The 22,855-nt window shown below is 35.5% G+C and overlaps 1 protein-coding gene across 5 annotated transcripts in view; it reads right to left on the bottom strand.

Annotated features, from left to right (window-relative positions):
* CTNNA2 (catenin alpha 2) overlaps positions 1 to 22,855 on the bottom strand; it is a 456,927-nt gene that overhangs the window by 64,486 nt on the left and 369,586 nt on the right. For 4 of the 5 annotated variants that reach the window (XM_074148276.1, XM_074148275.1, XM_074148273.1 and 1 more), the window contains 2 exons: positions 1,712 to 1,804; positions 1,278 to 1,434 (listed from right to left, as the gene is read on the bottom strand). In XM_074148276.1, coding sequence (XP_074004377.1) covers positions 1,278 to 1,434; positions 1,712 to 1,804 — 250 coding nt within the window. The remainder of the gene's footprint in view (positions 1 to 1,277; positions 1,435 to 1,711; positions 1,805 to 22,855) is intronic. The other variant, XM_074148277.1, reaches the window with a different exon arrangement.

The raw sequence follows: 22,855 nt of genomic DNA, 5'->3' as shown, positions 1-22,855 counted from the left end.
CAGCTTCAACTCTTGAATAAAAATCTAAGTGCTACCAGATTCTGAAGTACCCTTTTATTCTGAGAGTTCGTTTTCATTTTCTTGTCATGGCTTGCAGTAAACACTCTGGCAGTGATGTTGAACAGTGGAGTATAATTATAATAAACCAAACCATTTCCCTGTTACTAATAATAGCAGGATACAAACAAACAAAATAAAAGGGAAAGAAAAAAAATTAAGGAATTTTTTAAAAGAATAGGTATTTTTTTTCTCTCTAAATATCTTAAACTTTTATCATGAAATTAAGGAAACATCAAGGAAAAGAATGTGGAATGAAACAGAAAATTAAGGCAAAGCTTTCTTCTGAAGTTTGGCTCTTCTGTGACGTCAGAGTAAGCTGAGCACACTTGGCACACTCTATGTCCTTATTCACAACAGTGAAATTCACCTCTTTCAAACCGTAATAGGGAAATGAGTTTTCTGCAGCAGACAATTAACCCAAGACACGCAGCACTTGGCAATTGTAGCAGTCATTGTGTGTAACTATATTATAACAATACACTTTGCCACAAGTTGTAGTACTTTACAAGGAGGATGGAGAAAAGACTGTGACCCAAAAAGTCAATTTCCTTCTCTTCTCCATGCCTTTTTTATGTAAGGAGTAAGATGCTTTGTCTGTTTTCACAGAAGAACTTGCTTTGCATTGCAAATCTTCCTAGCAAGGTCAGAGAAGTGCAAAGGTTTGATATTTCTTATACTGCTTTACTACTTCATTTGGTTACATTGCTTATTTCTTATAAGCATCTGCTTATTTCCCTTCTTCCTATCCCTTTACAGGGTATAGATGATGAAGGGGGCCAGGACTGAGTGGTACACCTGCCCCACTGTTTAGACACAGCTGATCTGAGCAAAGCTACAAAATAAAGTAAGGAAAGTTCATCTTTCCTCCTCTTACCCACAACTGCATGAGGACTCTAAAAATTTTTTCAAATACTGTCAGCCTGTGACAGGTCTGTAATAAATTTTTAAAAGGTGGCCAAAATCCTACTTTGTGCCTGACTTGAAACAAAACTCTAGAAGTAGAAGCACAAATAGGATGCTGTTTTCTGGGAGAGGAAAAGGTAACGATTGCTACCAGGGATTAATTGGCATGGCATGATTGCTCCTACTGAGTGTAGAAGATCAACATTCCAATAAGGACGGACTAATGGACTAATGATGCTTTAGTAATTATAGCTTTTCACTGATCCAACCCATCATTTTAATTTATTTTTAGAAGAGTCTCATGATCCCACTACCTGAAACGGAGAGGAAATCATCCACCGAAGTGATGTCGTCAACAGCTTCAGTGAGAACTCGCACTTGCTTCTCCCACTGATCTTTAAAGACGTCCATGTTGTCCTGTGCTACTTTGCTCTGGGGTCTGGCAGCCAATGTGAGCGCAGCATTTATTACCTGTTATTCAAAATAGTTTATTATGAGGAATGGCAAATTCTTTTCACAATGGAGAGAACAAATAGATTACAAACTTTGTTAAAAATACAGCATTACACCCCCTTTGACATGCATGTCTCAAGATATGAATGTATTTTTCACAGTTTGTGGAAAGCAGGCAACAATGCAATGATAAAGGCAAGGCTATAATCTTCATCTAGGCTGTTCTGCCAGGTAACTGATGCATATTTAATGCCAAAAGAGTTCTCAAGTACTTTTAAACAGGAATCTTACTTACCTGTGGGCACAGACTATCAATCTGTGTAGCTGCCATACGGACTAACTTCACACCTTCTTCATTATTTGAGATTGAACAGGCCAGATTTGCAACCTGCAATGAAATCAGCAGAATGAAAATCAAATTTTAGGCAAGCAGGCCATTTTATACTTTTCTCTCTTCTTATTGAGCCTTGCCTAGAATGAAAGAATTGTATACAAGAGGAATGATACAGCATCTTCTGTGCTGGTGAACAGAAACCCATGTAGATTATTTCCTTACTACCACACTGAACCAGCCATCTTCATTAGATTTTTCTCAAATCTTCCCTCACTGTCAAGTGTTTCACATCCTCCTCCGTAGTTTAAAAATATTTCCCTGAGAAGTCATATAGAGAATGTAGAGCATCCAGACAATTCTATATGCATTTCTTTTCCTCATAGTTTCTTTTTTCTTTTATTAATCATGTCCATTATGAATACTAGTAATCAGGCTCATTCATATGCTCTGTGCTTTGCAAAATGAAATCTTTGATGTCCTGACATATAGAATTGTGATTTTCCACCAATAAACAAAACTCTGATACCTTCACTGATACTGGGAAGTTACATATTTCTCAAGTATCTTAATTGTTTCGGATTCTGATGGTTTCATACATGTTAAAATCATTTTAATTCTCAGGTGAACCTCTGCATTTTGTCTGACCTCAAGTAAAATGTCCATTAGCAAGAGTATCATAACTTGGTCATGTGAAAAGTCTCTGTTGAAAGCCTCACTCTGTAACATATGCCTGAGATCTCATTCAGAGGTGTGGGTGTCTACATGTGCTTCCTCTGGCACAGCTTAGGGAAGTCTGAAGCTTACAAGACTGAAGGCTATTTAGTTAAAATGAAGACAAGGGAAACTTAGAGAGACACCTGAATGAGATCTAGTAATCAGATCATGCCTCCAGACAATGCAGACCTGCTTCTCTGTGGCTTGGATGCAAGTGCAGAGTAGGTCCTCCCAGCTCATATAGTGTTTCTTGTAAAAAATCCATTCCCAAAAACTTTGTGCCAAGTTCATGAATCTGCCATGGGTTTTCCAAACAGCAATTTGTGTCACAGTGCACATAATTAAGCTTATCAGTGATATATAAATCACAAAGGTACAAGATTATTTTTTTTAATCATCCAAAAGTATGGCTCTTCTTTCTAATCTACATTAAAACAAACTTATAAAATTTTAAATATGCTTCCTTGATATTATTCACTGTGCCTGAAGGCATAACTATCAGTTGGAAATGATTCATGAATTAGTTCAAATACCCCCATCTTTCCAATTTTCCTCCAGTCTCCCCTTGTGGTATTAATCTGTTCTTGTCTCCAGTGCACATCGCCACATTAGCCCTGGTCCATCTGTTCTGCATAGAACCTATTTCACTTCACAGTTATGTAGAACGTGGTTTGCATATATCATGGTGCCAAAGCCCAGGGAAGAAAAGAACGTAAAGCTTCAAAGAGTCTTGCAGGCATTTCCTAGTCAAGATTTTATCATAATGTTGTGATTTTTATTTTCATTTCATGGTGAGACAAATGAGGTAGTCTGTTTGTTAACAGCCTTACAGCGCTCATGTCAAAAATGTTCTCCTAAGCCGACATCTTCCAATTAATGTACCATTTTCTGTAGTCACTCCTTTGCATACATCAAACAGACCACTTTAATCTTCATGAGAAACAAAAGCTAAGCAGGATAATAATTAGAATGCGGTAACATGAGTGGAAATTACAGGCATTAAAAACTAGCAAATGGTATTACGTTCAGCAAAAGCTATCTTCTGTATTTTAAATAAGTGTTTTTTCAGAGTGCCCTTTCTTTTTATGATCATCATGATAAAAATCTGTCCTAAGGCTCCAGATGCACTATATATCTTACTTTTTCTCAGATAAGCAGTGAGATATGTCACTGAAAGGGTCTAGGTGTCATGAAATAGCAAACTATTAAGTAGGTCTTTGAGTTCTCTTGGAAGTGATCTTTGCAGAAGAAATCAGTGAAAATAAAATGTATTTCTTGATTGTCTTGATCAATTACTCTTGCAACAGAATCTGATGAGATAATATTTGGATATTGTAAAGTGTCCTGGTTTTCCAAGGAAGGATACAGAGATAACCAGAGAAAACTTTTTCTCTTTTTGTAAAATAATTTAGAGTTCAGTACTTTGGCTTGGGTGTTACTGTCAATACAGAATTAATACAAACGTATTCTATGGCTATATTTAATATGCATCAAAAGAGCATTACAGTTATCTGTTTAAAATAATAATTATACATATTTTTTATAATCCTAATCTAAATAGTTTCTGTGGAATATTTCAAGTCTTGCATAAACATAGTCCTGTATCATCAGCAGTCAGAAAGCGATACTACTTTCCCAATTCAGCAGGGAGTATGCCAGCCTGTAATATGGGAAGATCTGATTAAGTCAAATAAACATAGAGATAAGTAATCCTACAAAGGTAGATGCAATCTGGATAAAATTGAATTTAGCACTACAAATCAGAAATACTATGACTTTACCCAAAACTTATTTTTAAAACATGGCAAGAAATAGACATTACTTGCAAAAGCCTGCATTTCAGTGCTGTCATGTAAACATGGGTCTGTGAAACAGTACGAATTTTAAGTGCACTCAGTCTCCAGATACAACACTATTTAATTATTTTGATTGACTTTGTTATCAACATACAATCAAGTTGCCACCAATTAAGATTCTTGGCACAGCAAGGTCCATATACATGCTTTCAGCTGATAGAAACCATGAGGTAATTCAACATGCGTTAGCCTGCTATAAATTCAGCAACTTCAGATATATTTCCTACCCAAAACTATGACCAAAAATGCTTAGACCGAATTCTATCCCACTTAGTTGAGACACTTTGGTTAGGTGTTAAACTGATCTCTTTGAATAACAGATAAAAAGAGAAAGGCACTTCCAGAGATTTTCTCATCCTTTAAATGTATATAGTTTATTATTTAAACTTAGATTATTATAGCTGGCTCTGATGACTGTTGGAAAAGGTATTACTGAAATAAAAGGGGTGCATTATAACTGGTTTTGCAGGTACATATTTTATACAACATGTATTGCGAAGAACCCGACTCTTCAAGTTTGGGAATTCATTTAATACACCACTCCTGAGTTGGATGGAGCAGATAGCTTGGAAAGGAAAATAAAAAGGCTGACTATTATTGTAGCTGCTAATTTGCCAAAACTTTAATTTAACAGCCTTTACCTTTACACTTGAAGTACTCTGTCTCCACCAAAGCATTGAAGAAGAGATTTCATGAGAGCTGTGAAAGTAACCAAGTAATTAATTTTTCCTGTTTTTTTTTCTAGGTTTGGTTTTTTTTTCAACTAAGTTCCTTGAGTGTACTGAATTCGCTGATTGCCTAAAGAGAACTTAAGTTTGTATTAGGATCAATGTGAACTATCTGAAGAGTGTTTGTCTGAATGAATACATTTTAAATACCAAAATCAACGAATTGCAAATCATCCTCAAAATGTGTGGAGAACTTAATAACAGTGAAACTGCTGTGTAGATACACATTATTGTCCAGAATTTCAGGTCTGCTAAGCTATTCTTATACCATCAAAACAATTGCTAAACACTTTAAACCTGTCCTGCAAGAGCACAGAAAAGTAATGAGCAAGAAAATAAACACTCCAGCTCCAGTGGTGCTGTATTTTTCTGCAATCACCAAATCCACTGAAGCAATCCTAGAACTGGGGAGGTGAAAAAGCGCATACCAACTCCTTCATATTAATTTCCTGTCACTGGCACTGATAGCCCAAAACGGAATTCTGCACCTTTCTAGGTATCTATCTTTAATCATGCAAATAGTTCCATTACTTTCAGTTATTCAAAACATATGCAGGATCAGTCTCACTAAAATGTATTTGCATGTATTTGGTTGTATTTCAGCCTCAAGCACTTTTCTGCTGTATAGCGGATGAGGCTGGTGAAGGACTTTGCTTCTAATGCAAATTTGTGTTACCATTGTTGAAAGGACACACCAAGGACAGTATTTATTCTAAAGGCATACTTACATGGCAGCTGGAGGTTTAAGTACTGTATGGATAGGCAATGACTACACTAGTTTTTCTCTAGCTAGCATGAGTAATAACCACAGCAAAGATAGGCAGCACAGATGTCAGTGTAGACTGTTACCTCTCATAGCACTGCGCACTTGACTGAAGTCAAGTGATTAATGCTTTTTCATTGCATTTGCCACACATACTACCTAGGACAGGAAAACTCTATTTCTGCCATAAAATTTCACACCAAGCTTCAACAGTAATCAAGGATCTTTCATACCATTTTACTTTATCTTTACACTGGTGAAAATTAGGTGTAGTTACTTTTCATTGTGTTTTCAAACTAGACTATTTCAGATTTTAAATTGAGCTCTTTGTATTATTAAAGACAATTACGACTATCAAAATGTATTGTCCTCTGGTTCACTTAAATTCAAAGTGGAAAGTTTTCCTCTGGAAAACTTATATTCAAAGATTTAACATTGCCAATCTGAATGTAATGTTAAGTACAACAGTCAAAAAAAAACCAAACCAAACTCCATTGCTTAGAGCAAAAATGTAAAAAAGGGACCAGTATATGCTATAGCAAGAAGCAATATCAATGCAAAGGCTGCAGAATATTGCAGCTAAGGTATGTAGTTAATTTTTTAATTTTTACTTTTACTCTTTTTTTCCATAGATTGCTTAAAAGAAACGATACAAAAAAGCTCTATTCAGCTTCCCAAACCATTTAACCATTCTAAGGTAGAGAATGCAATCTATTTATATCTTATTTTTGTGTATTCTTTGCAAATATGTTTTTTTTTTTTAAAAAATTATACATGCAATTCCTATTTATGTCATTTATTTTTTCACTGTCATTAACTGATGGAAATATTAGGAAGAAAAAAATTTACAGCAAGTTACTATTTTTTTAGGGAAATACAGAATAACTTAAACAAACCCAAAACATCAAACTTACTTGTCTACACCACAGATCTCCAAACCAAGACAATAAGGCCAACAAAGCAATATTTGGGTCACTTAAGCAAGCTTCGTGATAACCGAACCTGGTTCTTATGGGTGACATCAACTACCCAGACATTTGTTGTAAGAAAATACAGCAGCTCACATGTCATCCATCAAGCTCCTGGAATGCGCAGAGGACTGCTTCCTCATACAAATGTTAGAAGTGCCAACCAGGAAGAGGCACTGCTGGACTTGATACTCGCAATCCAAGAAAACCTGCTTTGTAATATCTCGGTTAGAGACAGCCTTGGTTGCAGTGATCACAATATTGTGGAGTGTGGGAACCTGCTGAGCACGCTGAAGATTAATACTAAGACAAAGGTTTTAGATTTTAGAAAAAAACAAACTTCAGCTTATTCAGAGGTCAATAGGGAGAGATTCCAAGGGAAGCTTCCATGGAGGATAAAGCATCTAGTGAGTGCTGGGAGTTTTTCCTGGAAGCATAAAAACTGTTCATCCCCTTTAAAAGTAAGGGAAGTAGGTGGAACAAGAGACCCCGTTGGCTTAACTACAGATTTCTGAGTCTGCTGTATGCAAATCACATGGGAAACATGAGGGGTAATGGGCACAAGTTACTCCTGGGAAGATTCTGACTGGACACAAGAGGAAAATTTTTCACATTGAAAACAATCAGCCATTGGAATAGCCTCCTCAGGGAAGTGGTAGATTCCCCAATATTGGACACTTTTAAGATTCAGCTGGACAGGGTGCTGGGCCATCTTGTCTAGATCGTGCTTTTGCCAAGAAAGGTTGGACCAGATGGTCCTTGAGGTCCTTTCCAACCTGGTATTCTATGATTCTATGAAATAATCAGGTATCATGTTTCAGCTGATTTGTAGTAACTTGCTGAACTGTGGTTATCTTGACTATTTGTAATTATTTATCCATCCACTTAGTAATTTATCCAGATATTGTTACAATGTTCGAATCCTTAAAAATTTTGACATATATTAATGTTGGTAGTGCTGTAGGCAGCCCAGTGGTATTCATGGAGACACAAATAAGGGATTTTCCTAAAGGAGAGCACAGAGTTGAAACTAAGTTACCCAAGGTCTTCAGCTCATTTATCCTCACTCTATTCACTGAAGCATTATATTATGAGCAAATCTCTATTTATCACTAGAAGGGATGTTTTTGCACATACACAAACAAGTGCCAAAAATCAAAATATCACTGAGAGTACATATTGCAGCAGATTCCTCTTCCTCTTCATGCAGTGCCAGATTGTACTATCACAAAAATATTAGAATGTGGTCTCCTTCTCAGTACCTATTCCATACGACAAGGGGGGAACCTCAAACTGGATAACATTGACAGTTGTGCCTCTTTTATATTAACCAGTCACAATCTAAGTAAGAGATGTATTTTTAAGTTGTTCATACGTACATCCATTTACATGTTTTAAAAAATCTAATTGTATGCACAGCAGTAAAAAAGGTATTTCTTTTGTAAATTACTAATAATCTAATTTACTGAGTTTGATGTTCACTATGAAAATTTTTTAATACCAAACCCTGAAAATATTTAACATAAACTGCTCAGCATTTACAATACTCTGTATTTATCTAAGCAGGTTGGTAGCGGCAGGACATCAGAAAGCTACAGAGAATCTTAAGCACAACGGTTGAATAGCTTATTTCATGTCCTATATGCTGCCCACTGAACCTATGAAAAACTCTTCTCACTTCTCAAAAGGTCAACAGCATATTCACTCATACTTACTACAAGAATAAGGCTTTTCTGCTCACACAAACTCCCTTGAGACTTCCTCCATATCAAATTTAGTTGAAAAAGCCTTAAGAGATTTCTGCTCTTGGCAAAGTTTGAAGTAACTCTGACTTGAATAAATTCACTGGGTCTTGGACTCAGATTTTTGAAAGAAATCTAAATGTTAGAAGCCTCACAAGTACTAAAAGCTCAACTCAAAATGTGAAAATCCTAGCTTCGCACAATTTCAGTGAAATGTTGTTAATGCAATCTGAATCTCCTCCCTTTCTAGGACCATTCTGGTACATACCATGATTATTGCCTGCTAGATGGAACAGAAGTGAGATTAAAAATTAATCACCTTGAAAAATCCTTCTACTTAACTATTTTCATAATTGAAAAAAAAACCAATGTTGGTTCATGTTCAATTATAGAGCTGACAGTAAAGAAAACAAGTGTATTGTATTATATCTGATCCTTTACTTTCAATATTAGACAATAATAATGATTTTACATAGGAATAAAAAAATATATTCACCAGCAGTAAATATTTACTCTTCTTTTTTTTTTTTTCTTTTTCTTTTTACATGGAATTTGACCATACAACTGTTTCTTCTGACTGAAACAGGTCAAGTTTCTACAACACACTGATTAGCACTAACCATGATAAATACACCTGATAGAAAGCACAAGAAACCCCTTACTGTGGTACAAACACCTACTAAAACAAGAGAGGTGTGATGCTAACATGCATCTGCAATTTTAGACCAACTTTCCAGGTCATTGCGATCTCTCAGCAGGGGCAGCCCAAGCACTGTCTATGGAAAACAAAGGAAAGAAAATTGATTTTAGAAAAGGCAGGCAATTGCTTCAGAGCATTTTTGTAATTTACATTTGAGACAATTCTGGAAACCTCTTAAGTTTCATTTGTAAAATTATTCAAACTATGCTGTTGGGCACTTAGAGTGGAGGACTGCCCAGAACTATCAACCTGTGTCCTCGGCTAGAACAAAGATGCTCAGAGCTGTTCCAGTTACCATACATGAAGACCCAAATCCACAATTAAAAGTCTAGGCATACATCTGTTAGGGGTTCTGTGTTCCACCATATCTCTAAATAGCTTGAAATTCAAGGCCTTTAGAAAGGTGGGTGCTGATGTTAATTGCCAGAATTGAAATCAAGAGAAATGCTCCTTTGACAGAAAAACTCCGTTAGGAATTACAGATGACCCTCCCTCGTTTTCATAAAAGTGTGTTTCTGAGGCATTCAGCTGGAATATAATTAATTGTTAGCCAGTAGTAGTGGAGAATCCATCTGCCTCAGAGATGGCCAGCAGGGACGGAAATGAGGACAGCAGCAAAGGGCTTCTCTCCTGAGATTCACTCCCACAGGAGCTGGGAACTGCAATGGGGCACTCAGCTTCAGATATACAGGATCTCTCCCTTCATTGATTTGCTCACTATATTGATGTAATTTCCGAATTTTCTCTGTATACATGTGCATCCATTGCTGAAGAAATAAATAGCAAACAGCTGTAGTAAACCAAGAAGAGCAGGACATACTCTCAAGAACACAGTTAAGACCAGGTTCCTGTTAATTTAAGCTGATCTTGAGCAATATAACATTGCACTGATGAAATGCAGCAAGTTTTTCTCCCACAAGAAAGCAGCTTATAAAGCTGCAGGGAATCTGTTCTCTATTGTCCATCTATTAAGGTGGACCATGAAGTAGATATCCTGTTCTAAACCACATAGCTAATGTGACCACTGAGTCTAGGTAATATAGCTAGAATTGATTAATTTGATTTACTGATTTTCTGAGTTACAGGTATAAATGCATTTTAGATTACAATGGTACACATTTATTTTCTCCCTTTCACAGAAAGCAAACGCAAAATGTCCAACTACAAGAATTCCTTCTGCATAGGTCAGAGATCAGCAACCCATCTCAGTGCTCTTTTACCTCTGTTAGCAGGATCAGGTTACTTTTCTATTTAATTTGACAACAGGTAAAGGCTTTCTTACACCATTCTTCCATATCTGGTCTATTCATACTGAAAAAAAAAACAGTGAACAAAGAATGTAGAGGAACCTAGCTACATCTCTGAAATGTCAGACAACAGAAACTTTAACCAACAGTAACTCAAAAGGCCAAAAAGAATTTCTTGGTTTGGTATACCAGTAAATGAGGAAGAAAGAGTGTTTGTGTATTAATCCTTTTTGGTCAATCTGCAATCAAGGCTGCTGCTATTAAAACTCATGATGAATTATGAACAATCTATACTGAAATACTCAGAGTGAGAGGGCAGTTGGTGCCCTGTGGAAATAAGATTTACAAGACTGCAATGTGTATGAGTTGATCCCATAAAGACATTTTGACTTCATACCCCTGGCAGTGCTGTAGTTAACATACATTTATAGCAAGTAGTTACCAAAGCAGTAACAGTCCACTATTTTGGCAAACTATTCAGTGACCCTGGAAGAGGGATGCATGCCTGACTAGGCTTCCTGATCACATAACTAATTAAACATCAGTTATGTGATCAGGAAGCTATATTTTGGCAGCTGTTAAAGAAAAACAGGATATTGTGGTAGGAACTCAAAAAAATTCATGATGGTAACAGAAGCTTTGAAGATATTAACACAATGTTATATCAGACACCCCAGGGTGTAAACAAATCACAAACTATAATTACTGATCCCTAAAGAAACGTAACTTGCAAGTTAGATGTAACCAATTTTAGGGTTGAAGTTGAGTAGATAAAGAAAGAACTGTATAACAAGCTACTACAGCTGCTAGTGATTGATAGTACAGGCGGGGACACCTTTAAGTTCTACATAAGCATCCAACAACAGCAACTTGTTCATATGAAAGCCCCCAAATTTGGTACGTCGAACTAGTCACTCTGCTATCCTGCATTGCTATCTGTGCAAACGTTATTTGATTAACATTAAGGGGAAATGTACCTCTAGTCCTTGTGCTTCATCCACGACCCTGCCTTTAAGGCAAGGCTAAGATTTGTGACCAGTGTACTGGTTATCCCCTGACTTACACAAAAGCCCACATTTGTGTCAAGATGAGTGACTTTCTCAGAGAGAATTCAGCTTTTTGCTTTATTTGGCCTCCCTGACAACCTGGATGATATTTTTGTTTAGAGTAGTATTTTAAAGGCTTACAAAGTCACACTCAGAGAAAGATTGATTTTACATGTATCCAATTTTTGTGCAATAGTCTATAAAATGTTTTTACAATAAGTTAGTAATGGTTCAACAGCAATACAGAATGACGTCATCTGCCCAGAACCAGAATGTGTAGACAAGAAAACAGAACTAGATGTTCCCTTTTCCATCCTGTCAGTATGCTTTAACCCTGGCATGGAGAGAGCTCATATTGGCTCAAAATATAATTTAGTTTACTCATCTGCTTAGTAGCCCTTTTTCCTGCTAATACATCCCCTTTTTCTCTTGAAAAAGTCATATTAATGATAATTATTTTTACAAATGAGTGTCTGACACCAAGAAACAAAGACCCAGATTATTTAACAGAAAAACAATATGTGGATATAAGAGGTATATTTTACCATCTGTGTATTATAGAAAACTAGTCTGTCAATTACTCCTCCCTTTTTGTCCTATTACTGTATATCAATACTTTTTATATCAAAAACAGAGAGATAACTTACATACAGTTGTTTACAGCAGCTGCAGTCATACCAGTAAGCTAACCACAGCCAAGACACAGACCTGAGCCCTTGCACACACTCATCCACTTTCTTCAATTGTAAACATAATTCTTAGTAGAGTTTTAACCTAAACTACCTCATCTGTATAACACATGGTCTCTCTTATATACATTAAAAAGATGTGGGCAAAAGAGATGGCACGGTGAAATCTTAATTCTCAGTCTGTGCTTACAGGTAAGTAAAGGACAATGAGGTGAGAAAAACTTCATTTACATTTAGTTCTCTCTCCTCTTCTGAAAGGGGAATACATTAAAACAAACAAACAATCAAACAAACAAAACCAAAGCAGTATTAATTATTCAATTTGTGGAATTCATATCATAAAATCATAGAATGGTTGGGTTGGAAGGGACCCTAAAGATCATCCAGTTCCAACCCCCTGCCATGGGCAGGGACACCTCCCACCAGACCAGGTTGCTCAAATCCTCAACTTATATTTTCTTCTAATTTAAGACCACATTTTTATGGTTATTTTTTCCTAGAATTTTGTTTTTGTTATAGTACTAATAAGAATGTGGAAAATTTCGTCTTAGTTATAAACACAATCATAGGGCTTATTTGATTAAAAACTGTCAGATTCTGACACAGTCATACATTTTATCCCAGTTCTAACACATTTGCAGTTCTATGCATGAAAGCTGATTACCTTTTCAAAGGATCATCATTAGCTCATAAATATCCAAAACCATTTGAACAAAACCAGGATTATTTCTTGTGTATTAGAGTGCTGTTTCTGGCTTTTTCTTTGACTCCTTAAAAAAACCCCAACTGTCATATGAATGCATCTCACATGCAAATAGTTTTTCATAATGAGTTTTTATACCAAAAGCTCTTCATGTGATTTTTAGCATTAAACATAAAATGGGAAAAAATGTATAACTAAGAAATCAAAACTGACATCAAAATTCTAAACAGGACTGCAGACAGTCACTGCGCTCTGATTTATGGTCCTCTTATTGTGCAGAGATCAGTATAATAAGTCCATTGTCTCTGCTATTAGACTTAACGGCAATATCAGTATGTGTTTCGGCTCCTTTGTAAATTGTTAGTTCAAAGTCTGTGGCCAGTGATAAAGCTGTAGAGTCTCTACATCAGTCCAACTTCATATTTTTTTAAGCTTTTGATTAATTTAATTCAAAGTGAAATATGTTTGTCTCAGTGAAAATTAAATTTCTAAAATTTCAATGAAAACAAGCAACTATTTTGAGTACACAAACCTTATTAGCCTCTTAATGCCTCACTGAGAACTGAGTAGCCCACACTGAGGAATTCAAGTAGGTGAGAGATTTCATAAATTCTGTGAGAAAAGCTGCAACTGGATCTGACACTTGACCACAAAACACAAATCTCTAAGAAATGACGCTTGAAAACATATAGAGTTTCCAGAACTGCTTGTCTAATAAAAGATATTACTTCTTCCTTCAAAACTACAGCAAAAGTTGCACATCTGAAAAACCTTGACTAGAAAACATGAGAGTTACTATGTTTCTGTGGGGTTCCATGTTGGTTACAAGAAGACATATTTGTATTAATAAGATGTTTGAGCATGCTTTTATAGGGTCTCCTGACCTTTGTGATATGTTTAAACCAACACTTTTAATATCAATCTGGACATGCAGAACCCTGAGTTGAGCTGAGGACTTGCTCCACACCTTGGTTTCTTGTTTCCATAAGAACGTTTTAGTAAATCACCTTTAAAATTAGCCACAGGTAAATGAATGAATTATTAGAGTAAATTTTTCCCCCGCGTGTTGATTACAAAGCTACCCTTCATCAAATTACAGGTCATCATTCAGTTTTCCAAGAACTGTCTTTATATTAAATGATTTCTGAGATATCATCCTGGAACAGGAAAAAACTGAAAAACATAGGAAATGCAAGGACACATACAATAAAATGGAGCCTTACTGAGTCTCCTCTCATGCCCATTCCATGCTGTTTTGAGAAGCAGTAGTTGCACCCATGAATATGTCTGTATAAGGTGATGCTTACTTACAGTTCTTTTTTTTTTTTTTTTACCCCATATTTTGCTTATCTGTAGAGAAGGTGAGGAGAGAAGTAACACCTCTCTATGTTCTTCTTTAGGAGTAGGCAAATCAAGTTTATTTTAATGTTGGAAACATTCTGGCCAAGTTTGATTAATTTCGTCAGGAGTCTAGACACCACAGGAACATCTGTTTCACTACACCAATATTAATATAATATTACTACAAGTTGTGGAAATTGGAGCCAAAAGGAAACTTGACAGATGATGCTCCTATGTGAAGGCAGGATCAGCTGCAGCTAAACCATTCCTGGCAGATGTTTGTTTCACTTAGTCTCACAAGTCTGCATTGATACCAGTTGTATGGATTTCTATTCCTGTACACGAAACATTTAATTAAGGAAAACAAATAGCAATAGTATGTGACAAGGTCAGATTTACTAGACCAACTGCAATGAGTGTGCACTAATCTGTGCTCAGGGCCCACTGAAATACATATTAAGAGACTGAGTAATGAAAGCAAGAAGAAAAAAGAAAAATCCAACAAGAACCCCGTTTTACTTTGCATGTTTCTCCTTTGCAAACTCACTGTTAGCTAAAATCTGTATCTGAGCTATTAGACTTTCGGACTGAAGAGAACAAGGCAAAAACCATTTATCTACTGCTCAGCAGTAAGGTTATTTGCACCCATTAGGACTATCTTTATGTGCTTATAGTAAATTCACAGAACTTCAGTATCTTAAAAAAAATACAGACCAAACCCCCTTTAAAATAAGATCTACCAAGAAGCTTCATGCATCAATGTAGGTGACATTTTTAACTAAAAGAAAATTTGATATCCCTTCATACTGTCTTTTTTTGCATGTGCATTTCTGTGCTTGAAACACCACCACAAAAGATTATTGGTCAAGTCTAAACCATTCATCTTGTAAATTAAATTTCCATATATTACCCATGTTCTTACAATATCTTTATGCACTTGGAAGACCAAAGGAAAAAATATTGAAACATATCTTTGAAAGACTTTTCTTTCTCTGACAAGTTATCTTCAGAACAGGTGACATGCTGGTTCCTCTGATCTGTTTAATACATTGTTATTGCTGTCTCTACTTAGATGTCTGTGATATCTTAGACTCCCAAAATAATGCAAATATAATGATAAAATTTTTGATCACTACTTATGTAATGTTATCTAAAATATACCACAGTCAACTCAGTTCTATTTATTTGAAAACCAATCCCTGTTCTCACAGTAAGAAACACCAACAGAAGCTCTAAACACATTAAAACGTGCTAGCAAATTATAAATATAAATTCTTTAAATTGTGTATGTCAGAGTAGGAGAGGGGATTCAAGTGCAGCTATAAACAAAAACAATTAAGCACTTGCACAGTAAAGAACTGCAGATCACATTCAACATTTCACTCAATGACATAATTCCAAACTAGAAATACAGAAATCAGCAACTCTAACATAAAATGACCAAGCCTCTTCATTTAATCCATCCAATGAAACAAAGCTGAAGATCTTCAACTGATGTACAGCAACTTTTATTTCACTTCAGCAAAGCTTCAGTGATTTACACCAGCCTTGGCTCACATAACACACTCTTTGGTCAATAAATTGTGGCTTTGACAAACCAAGGTAGAAATTAATTCCACAATTAATCCATCAACAATACACAAATAGAAGTAAATGTTGCTCTGTTTTCGCTTCTCTATATGTACAATGGCATTCCAGAAACGTTTATGGGACTCTATGTAGAAGTGTCTCTGTAATACCAGTCCATGTTTAGAAAAAGATAAATAAAATAGGATTTTCTAAATCATAGAATCACAGAATGGCTTGGGTTGGAAGCAACCTTAAAGACCATCTAGTTCCAACCCCCCTGTTGTGGACAGAGACACCTCCCACTAGACCAGGTTGCTCAAAGCCCCATCCAACCTGGCCTTGAATACCTACCTCCAGGGATGGGACACCCACAACTTCTCTGGGAAACCTGTTTCATTGTCTCACCACCCACCCAGTAAAGAATATTTTCCTAATAACTAATCTAAATCTACCCTCTTTCAGTTTAAAACGTTTACCCTGCATCCCATCACTGCACTCCCTGACAAAGAGTCCCTCCCTGTCTTTCCTGTAGGCCCACTTTAAGTACCATAAGGCTGCTACAAGGTCTTCTGGGAGCCTTCTCTTCTCCAGGATGAACAACCCCAACTCTCTCAGCTTGCCTTCACAGGTGAGGTGCACCATACCTCTGATTATCTTTGTGGCCCTCCTCTGGACCCACCCCAACAGGTCCATGACCTTCTTATATTGCAGGCCCCAGAGCTGGACACAGTGCTCAGAAAATGCAACTATAGATCACAAAGGTTTTTTTCATTGGCATGGAAACGATATAATTGGTTGATCGAAGAATGTGTTGTAGTCTATATAAAAAAAATTATATCTCATTGCTACCAGAAATAATGAGTAATGTATTACAAAAATACATTGTTCCTATATCCTTTTATTCTTCTAACCCACATAATTTTACTGGTTATTTTATTATGAATTCGCTGAACAACCATCAGCATATATTTGCAATACTACAAACTGGAATTTATTCATCTAGCTGCACACTGGGATTTGTTTAGTTATCGAGGGTCAGTGAACATGTAACACAGTTTTATAAGCTGATATCGAACAGGAAGAAACCGCATTAGAATGAAGCCAGAATAACAATAAACCAAGGAGTCAGATCAGTATTTCTTGCTTCAGTTAATATATACACATATTTTTTTTACTGTCAGGAAGCTGATGCTTTTTTTTTTAATTATTTTTTATTTTTCCTTACTTTCTTTCCATTGCAATTTTTTTTAGCTCTTTAAACCCCTTGGCAGCTACCATGATGACAGCCTCCTGCCAGCTAAAAAGGCAGGGGAAGGAATGGCATAAGCAGTCTGACAGTGTGTGGCTGAACCAAGCCTAGCAATGGGGTTTTGTCCCAGAGACAGTGATTCCCAAATGGCAACAGTGTTGCAACTTTTCACTGCTAAAAGCTTTCAATACTACTTTTTACTGTCTGTCTTCAAAAATTACAGTTTGCTATCAAATTATTGATCCTCCTCTTTCCATATATTTAGCCTAATATGGTCATCAGCTTTAGTAGAATTAATCCCGACTTACATCAGTGTGAGTGACAGAAGAAATGAGCTCAGTCGTTTGAGGATAACAGCTGTTGAAAGTGTTTGCATAAACACAAGGAAAACAATTCAATTTCTGAGGCAATGTAAACGTAAACTATCCTAGGCTGTTCCCATCTGAAAAAACTACCTTTTCTGCAAGAATGACAATTAATAGTCTGCAAGTTGTTACCTACTACCTATCATACTAATGTTATGCTGTACTCTTAAGAAACACGTCAAGAAACACTGTAAAATCATACAGAACTGTGTAGTAACAGAAGAGTCCCATTTGAATTAGATTGTGAATATGTTACTGTAATGCATGTTCCTTTGGTTAAAATTACAAAATAATAATATTATGCACACAGACACATATACTTATGCAGCTGTTCAAGATTCTTTGATTATAAAAATTTGAAGAAAAAAGTATTTTTAAATTTACCAGAGCCAGAATTCCAAAATTTTCTTTCCCTAACTGCCAAAACCCAATATAAACAATGGTAAATGGACTTTTGCTGAGGATATTTGAACACAACATATGTTCAGAAAACATTGATGTACTGAAGATCAGCTTTACTCATTTTAGAAATTCACAGAAGAATAGCTGATTTTCATGTTGTGTTATTCCCAGTTTAGGCAAGCGTTCAATTTGAGAAGGGAGCACAGAGGTGATTTACATTTAATATCTCGATCTCATTTCAAGAGAATGGCTGAAACGCAAACACAGTCAAGTTGAAAGTCTTAATGTTCTACTTGAATTCACATGATTTATGGGAGGGGAAAAAAAAAGGTACAATGTTCCACCAGGCTGAGAAAGGCTAGTTTCATCTACATGGACTAAAGGAACCCAGATTCAAACAACAGACTCTCAAACTAACATTTAACAATCCAGCTGATACTCGACACTGACATTCAAACTAACATTCCAGCTAAGAATAAATCTTCTTTTGAAAAATCCTAAATATAAAATAGGGCAGATACTGCATTCATCTATACTGGTATAATTAGACATACTGGACTGAATTAATGTTCTTACTCTGGCTTTACACAGTGTAATTGAAGCCTACCCTTCAATCTTCACACAAATGCCAAATACGCCGCTGAGAGCGCTCAAGTGACAATTCTTCTCCTAAGAAACATTGTTCAAATTGGAATTAAGAAAAGATGCCTAAATATACCAGCACAAGCTTGCAGTATTATCATGAAAGATTCCAAAGTATTTTGAAGCATTTTTATCCATTTTCAGAATCACTTACTAGCTTTAGTGAATTGTTCTTATTTGAACTGCATTCTTATGTTCCCAAATGGCCTGCAGGGAAGTACTGCTTTTCCTATTTTTTTTAAAATAAATGTCTATTTCTCAAAGGATAGCAGTCTCTACTTTCCAGTTCTCATATATCTATTCATCTCAGTATATGAAAGGTGACCATATGATGGCAAAAGTTAGCAATCCTTATTTGCACTTCAGGCAGCTCCCTAAGAGTCTGTCTTTTATAAGCTATCTAGCGTTCACTTGGCAGAATAGAAGCTCTTTATTTATTAAATAACTACACAAACTCTCTAATTCTGAAGGGAAACTACTTTCTACAGTGGATAAGCCAATTAAAAAAAAAAAAAGAATTCATATCCAAAACAAATAATAACTATTTCATCAAACTTGAGAACAATTTCTGAGGATTTGTGAGACTAGAGGTTTCTTCTCTAGATTGCTGGCTCACAGGCTATTTTCAAACTAAGAAAATAATCTTCCTTAATATTCATTGATAGGGCGGCTGCTGCTATCAAGCAGTTTTCTTCTTTAACAAGCTAAAACATAAAGTCTACCATAAAAAGGTAGATAATGTAAAATTAACTGGTCTAAATTTGGAGAGCATTTAACTTATCATTGATGTCTCAACTCTGCTTTACAGGGAATTTATCTTTTGCCTTTAGTAATAAAAAAAAAATATTGACAAAGATGAACCAGAGACAAGTATGATAGTTTTTTGCTGCTACATTATTTTTTCCTCCAAGTTTGTTCAAGATGTCATAGTGGTTGTGAAGGGCTATGCAAATTCGGAAAGGAGGAGCAGGGAGGGCTCAGCTTCTGTCTATAATATTGCAAATTTGAAACTCAGTTGCTATAGCTTATTACAAATTTGTGTACCCAAAAGATATTAATTTTTCTTCAGCTTTATAAATTTATTTAACAAAAATCTAAAAAACCATTCTTACTCAGGCTCTCAGATCTCAGCTACACTAATATTGAGTTCTGTAGTCAAACGACAACTCAGGTTTTTCATTCAGAATTATTGGTGAAAACTAGCTGCAAGATCTCAGAGCATTTAGTAAGAAATCAACTTTACAGAATCTCAAGCTGGTTTTGTTCTCACAGTACAGATGAATGAACCAAGGCAAAAAAAACCTCTCTACAAAAGATTCATGGCTGATAATATTTTCCAGAAGGTAAGAATGCATGTCCTCTCCCACTCCACCTTCCCAACAGCCGTTGTGTCTCCTTGATTTTGAAATATATTGGGAAGAAGAGTTAATGTATTCTCATCTTTGTAAAACAACTTAGTTTTTAGACAGCTAGGACTATTCCCATTCTTTGCCTGAGGGTGCTCAAACCCACAGCTTTAACCTCTGTAGACAATGCCCAAACCACCAGGCTCCAAAGTACTTTTACTTGCCACCTTCATACTGAATTTTTAACGCTATCTAGAAAAACCTTTAATATTCAGTGAAAATGAAGAGAAGGTTTTGTTCTGAACCCAAATACAGTCAATTAGACATAATTCGGAACCTCCTTCAAATGGAGTTTTAAATAAAACACAATCTTGCTTTGGTAAAACTCAGGCTAAAGCAGTTAAAAGTGCTAATGCAAGGAAATTCCAGTTCTTGAAAATCAAAACAATCCTACACATTAATTTATGCCTCAAAGAGGAAAAATATCAATTTTTTTTATTGGTGTATTTCTCCAATAGTTGTCAAAAGTGAGTTTAATTAAAGACACACAATACTTTATGTCTAGGGTACATGATCCCTCATTAAACTGCTACAGGGTTTAGAAATACTAACATATATATTTTTTTCTGATCACTAAAGCATTAGCTTACTTTCTTTAAATAAAAATTATTCATTCCTGCAACATAAGTAAAACACAACTTGACAGGATTTCCTTTCTGTATCAAATTAGAGATCATGTATCTCAACTCATTGACTCCCAAGTAAAAAGAAAGACAAACATAGGAAGCGAAACATTATCGTTTCCTTGTAATGGTTTCTCTGCTCCTGGCGAACTGTGGCTCACTGAACACACTAAAAAAATAAGGTTACATCAAGACAGAACCAAGATCATATAATCCTGTTTTAGTTTTTTTTCCCCTCATGTATGGATTAAAAATAGTGTCAAGATCAATTTTATTTTCTCTAATATCTATACACTATTTTTCATTACACTCACAACTAATCATTTTATATCTTTCCTGAAAGGTCTGGTGGCTTTTATAATGGGGTATATCAGAAGTCTACAAAAAAATCCTGGCAATTTCACATTTCAGCTTAAGGAAGGAAATGAAGACTATATTAACTAAACAAATATGACAGGGATCTAGTAAAATAGTTCCAACAATAATTAGTCACGGCACTATGTTTAATATTATACACTATTGCAGGAAACATGACCAAGTTTCTAAAATATGTGAGAATTCCCACACAATTTAAAAAAGTATTATTAATACATTAATTTATCCTTGTATCTTTCCTCCAGATCATTATTGTTAGTTAAGTAGAATATATACATGGGTGAGGGTTGAATTTTATTATAAACATAAATGACAGATTCAGGAAAATTCTTTCGTAATAACAGAATAAAAATACAGCTAGTATGCCAAACAGACTACCTATGTGAAATGTGTGCCAAAAAATAGAGCTGTTTAAATAATTTTCTTTTTCTGTTCAGTGGCTGCACTGAAAAATAATTACAAAAAAATTGCCTCAGGTTGACACCAAGTATATTTCTATTGGCCAAATTCAGTAAACTTTCACAAATAGTTTATGTTGACCTAAAATTGCATTTCTTAGTGATAAAGCATTCATATGAGAAATTCCACACAACTTTTCTTTAGTTCCAGGTTTTCCAAGAATAACTCAACTCATAATTATACAGTATGTGTTTTTGTATTTAACATCCTTGATGTATATTTGTTTAGAGGGCTCAGAATACTTTGTATTCAGCTGTATGGAATCATTGAATCAGCTTCAGAAAGGTTCTACCTGTTACTGTGCAAATAAAATCACTAATTTTATCTGCCACCTTCAACATTTACCCTTTATTATCGAGTTACTTCTCTTAGTGTTTAGATTAGTGTCTGACATAACCAATAAAATTTACTGAGCTGTCTTATTTTTCAATGGAGCTCCCCTCTCATTGAAAACGTCTTCTGATTTTTCGTGGAACTGACATTTTGTTGCACCATACTGCCGTTTTTCAGCCTTATATAGTCATGCTCTGTAGAAGCAAGTATATTTATCAAGCAATTATCATCAATTACCTGAGAGTTCGAGCTTCACAGACATTTTATGAATTCCTGAGATTTTTCAGGGTCTGACATGACAAAATACGTGTCAGTATGTTGTAAAATAGTTGAAACTGCATAGCCAAAAAATGAGGTGAAAAAAAAAGTTCAGATTAAGTACCATTTGCTGCTGTCAATATCATTATCATTCTGCCTGTCTGGACTTCAACAAATAGGATTCTTGGAAGGAGACTTTCTTTTCAAGAAGGACAGTCTCACAAGAATCTCCAGGCACAAAGTAACTTTCACAAATGATTAAACATTGTCTCTCTGCCCCTTTAGGTTATACATGTGTTCCCAATAGATCCTTCTTGTTTTAAAACGTAACTCACTCATGTAATAAGGGATATAAACAGCTGCTTTAAGAAAGAGATGCTATGCTATGTCTATATTGTTAAATAAGAGAATCCCACTCAATAATCTCAGTTTTTGCATTCACTCTCTGATCCTTATTTATTCAGAATTATAGATGTATCTATGAAGCCAAAAGGCTTGGCTTAACTCTCTGAGGAGCTGCCAAAGGAACATGGATTACCTCAATGTCCATCAGACCAAGAAACTGCAGAGCACAGAAAAGATGAAGTGGAAAAAGAAATTATATTGCCTGGTCAATCATAAGGAATTATAACAGGTTACAAACACAGATGATAATCTCTCATAAGAGCCATACTTGTGTAATCAGTTTTAAAGACTAAACAGACCAAATCAGAGATAAAGCATCCAAGACCTAGGAGCAGATAAATATGTTGAGGAAAAAAAATATAAAAATCAATAGTGATAATTTAAGAAAATATATTAAATTTTTAGTACTAACCATTGCAAAAATTCACTTAGAATAGTCATATGCATAAAAAGAACAGCATGAACCACACAAGTAGAAAGAGTTTGTAGGAAGTTTGGGGAAGTAGGACATTAGAGGAAGTT

This window comes from Numenius arquata, chromosome 5 (genome assembly GCF_964106895.1).
Source record: "Numenius arquata chromosome 5, bNumArq3.hap1.1, whole genome shotgun sequence".
Classification (NCBI taxonomy): domain Eukaryota; kingdom Metazoa; phylum Chordata; class Aves; order Charadriiformes; family Scolopacidae; genus Numenius; species Numenius arquata.
The sequence above is the reverse complement of the archived record's forward strand: the minus strand, read 5'-3'. Positions and strand labels throughout refer to the sequence as shown.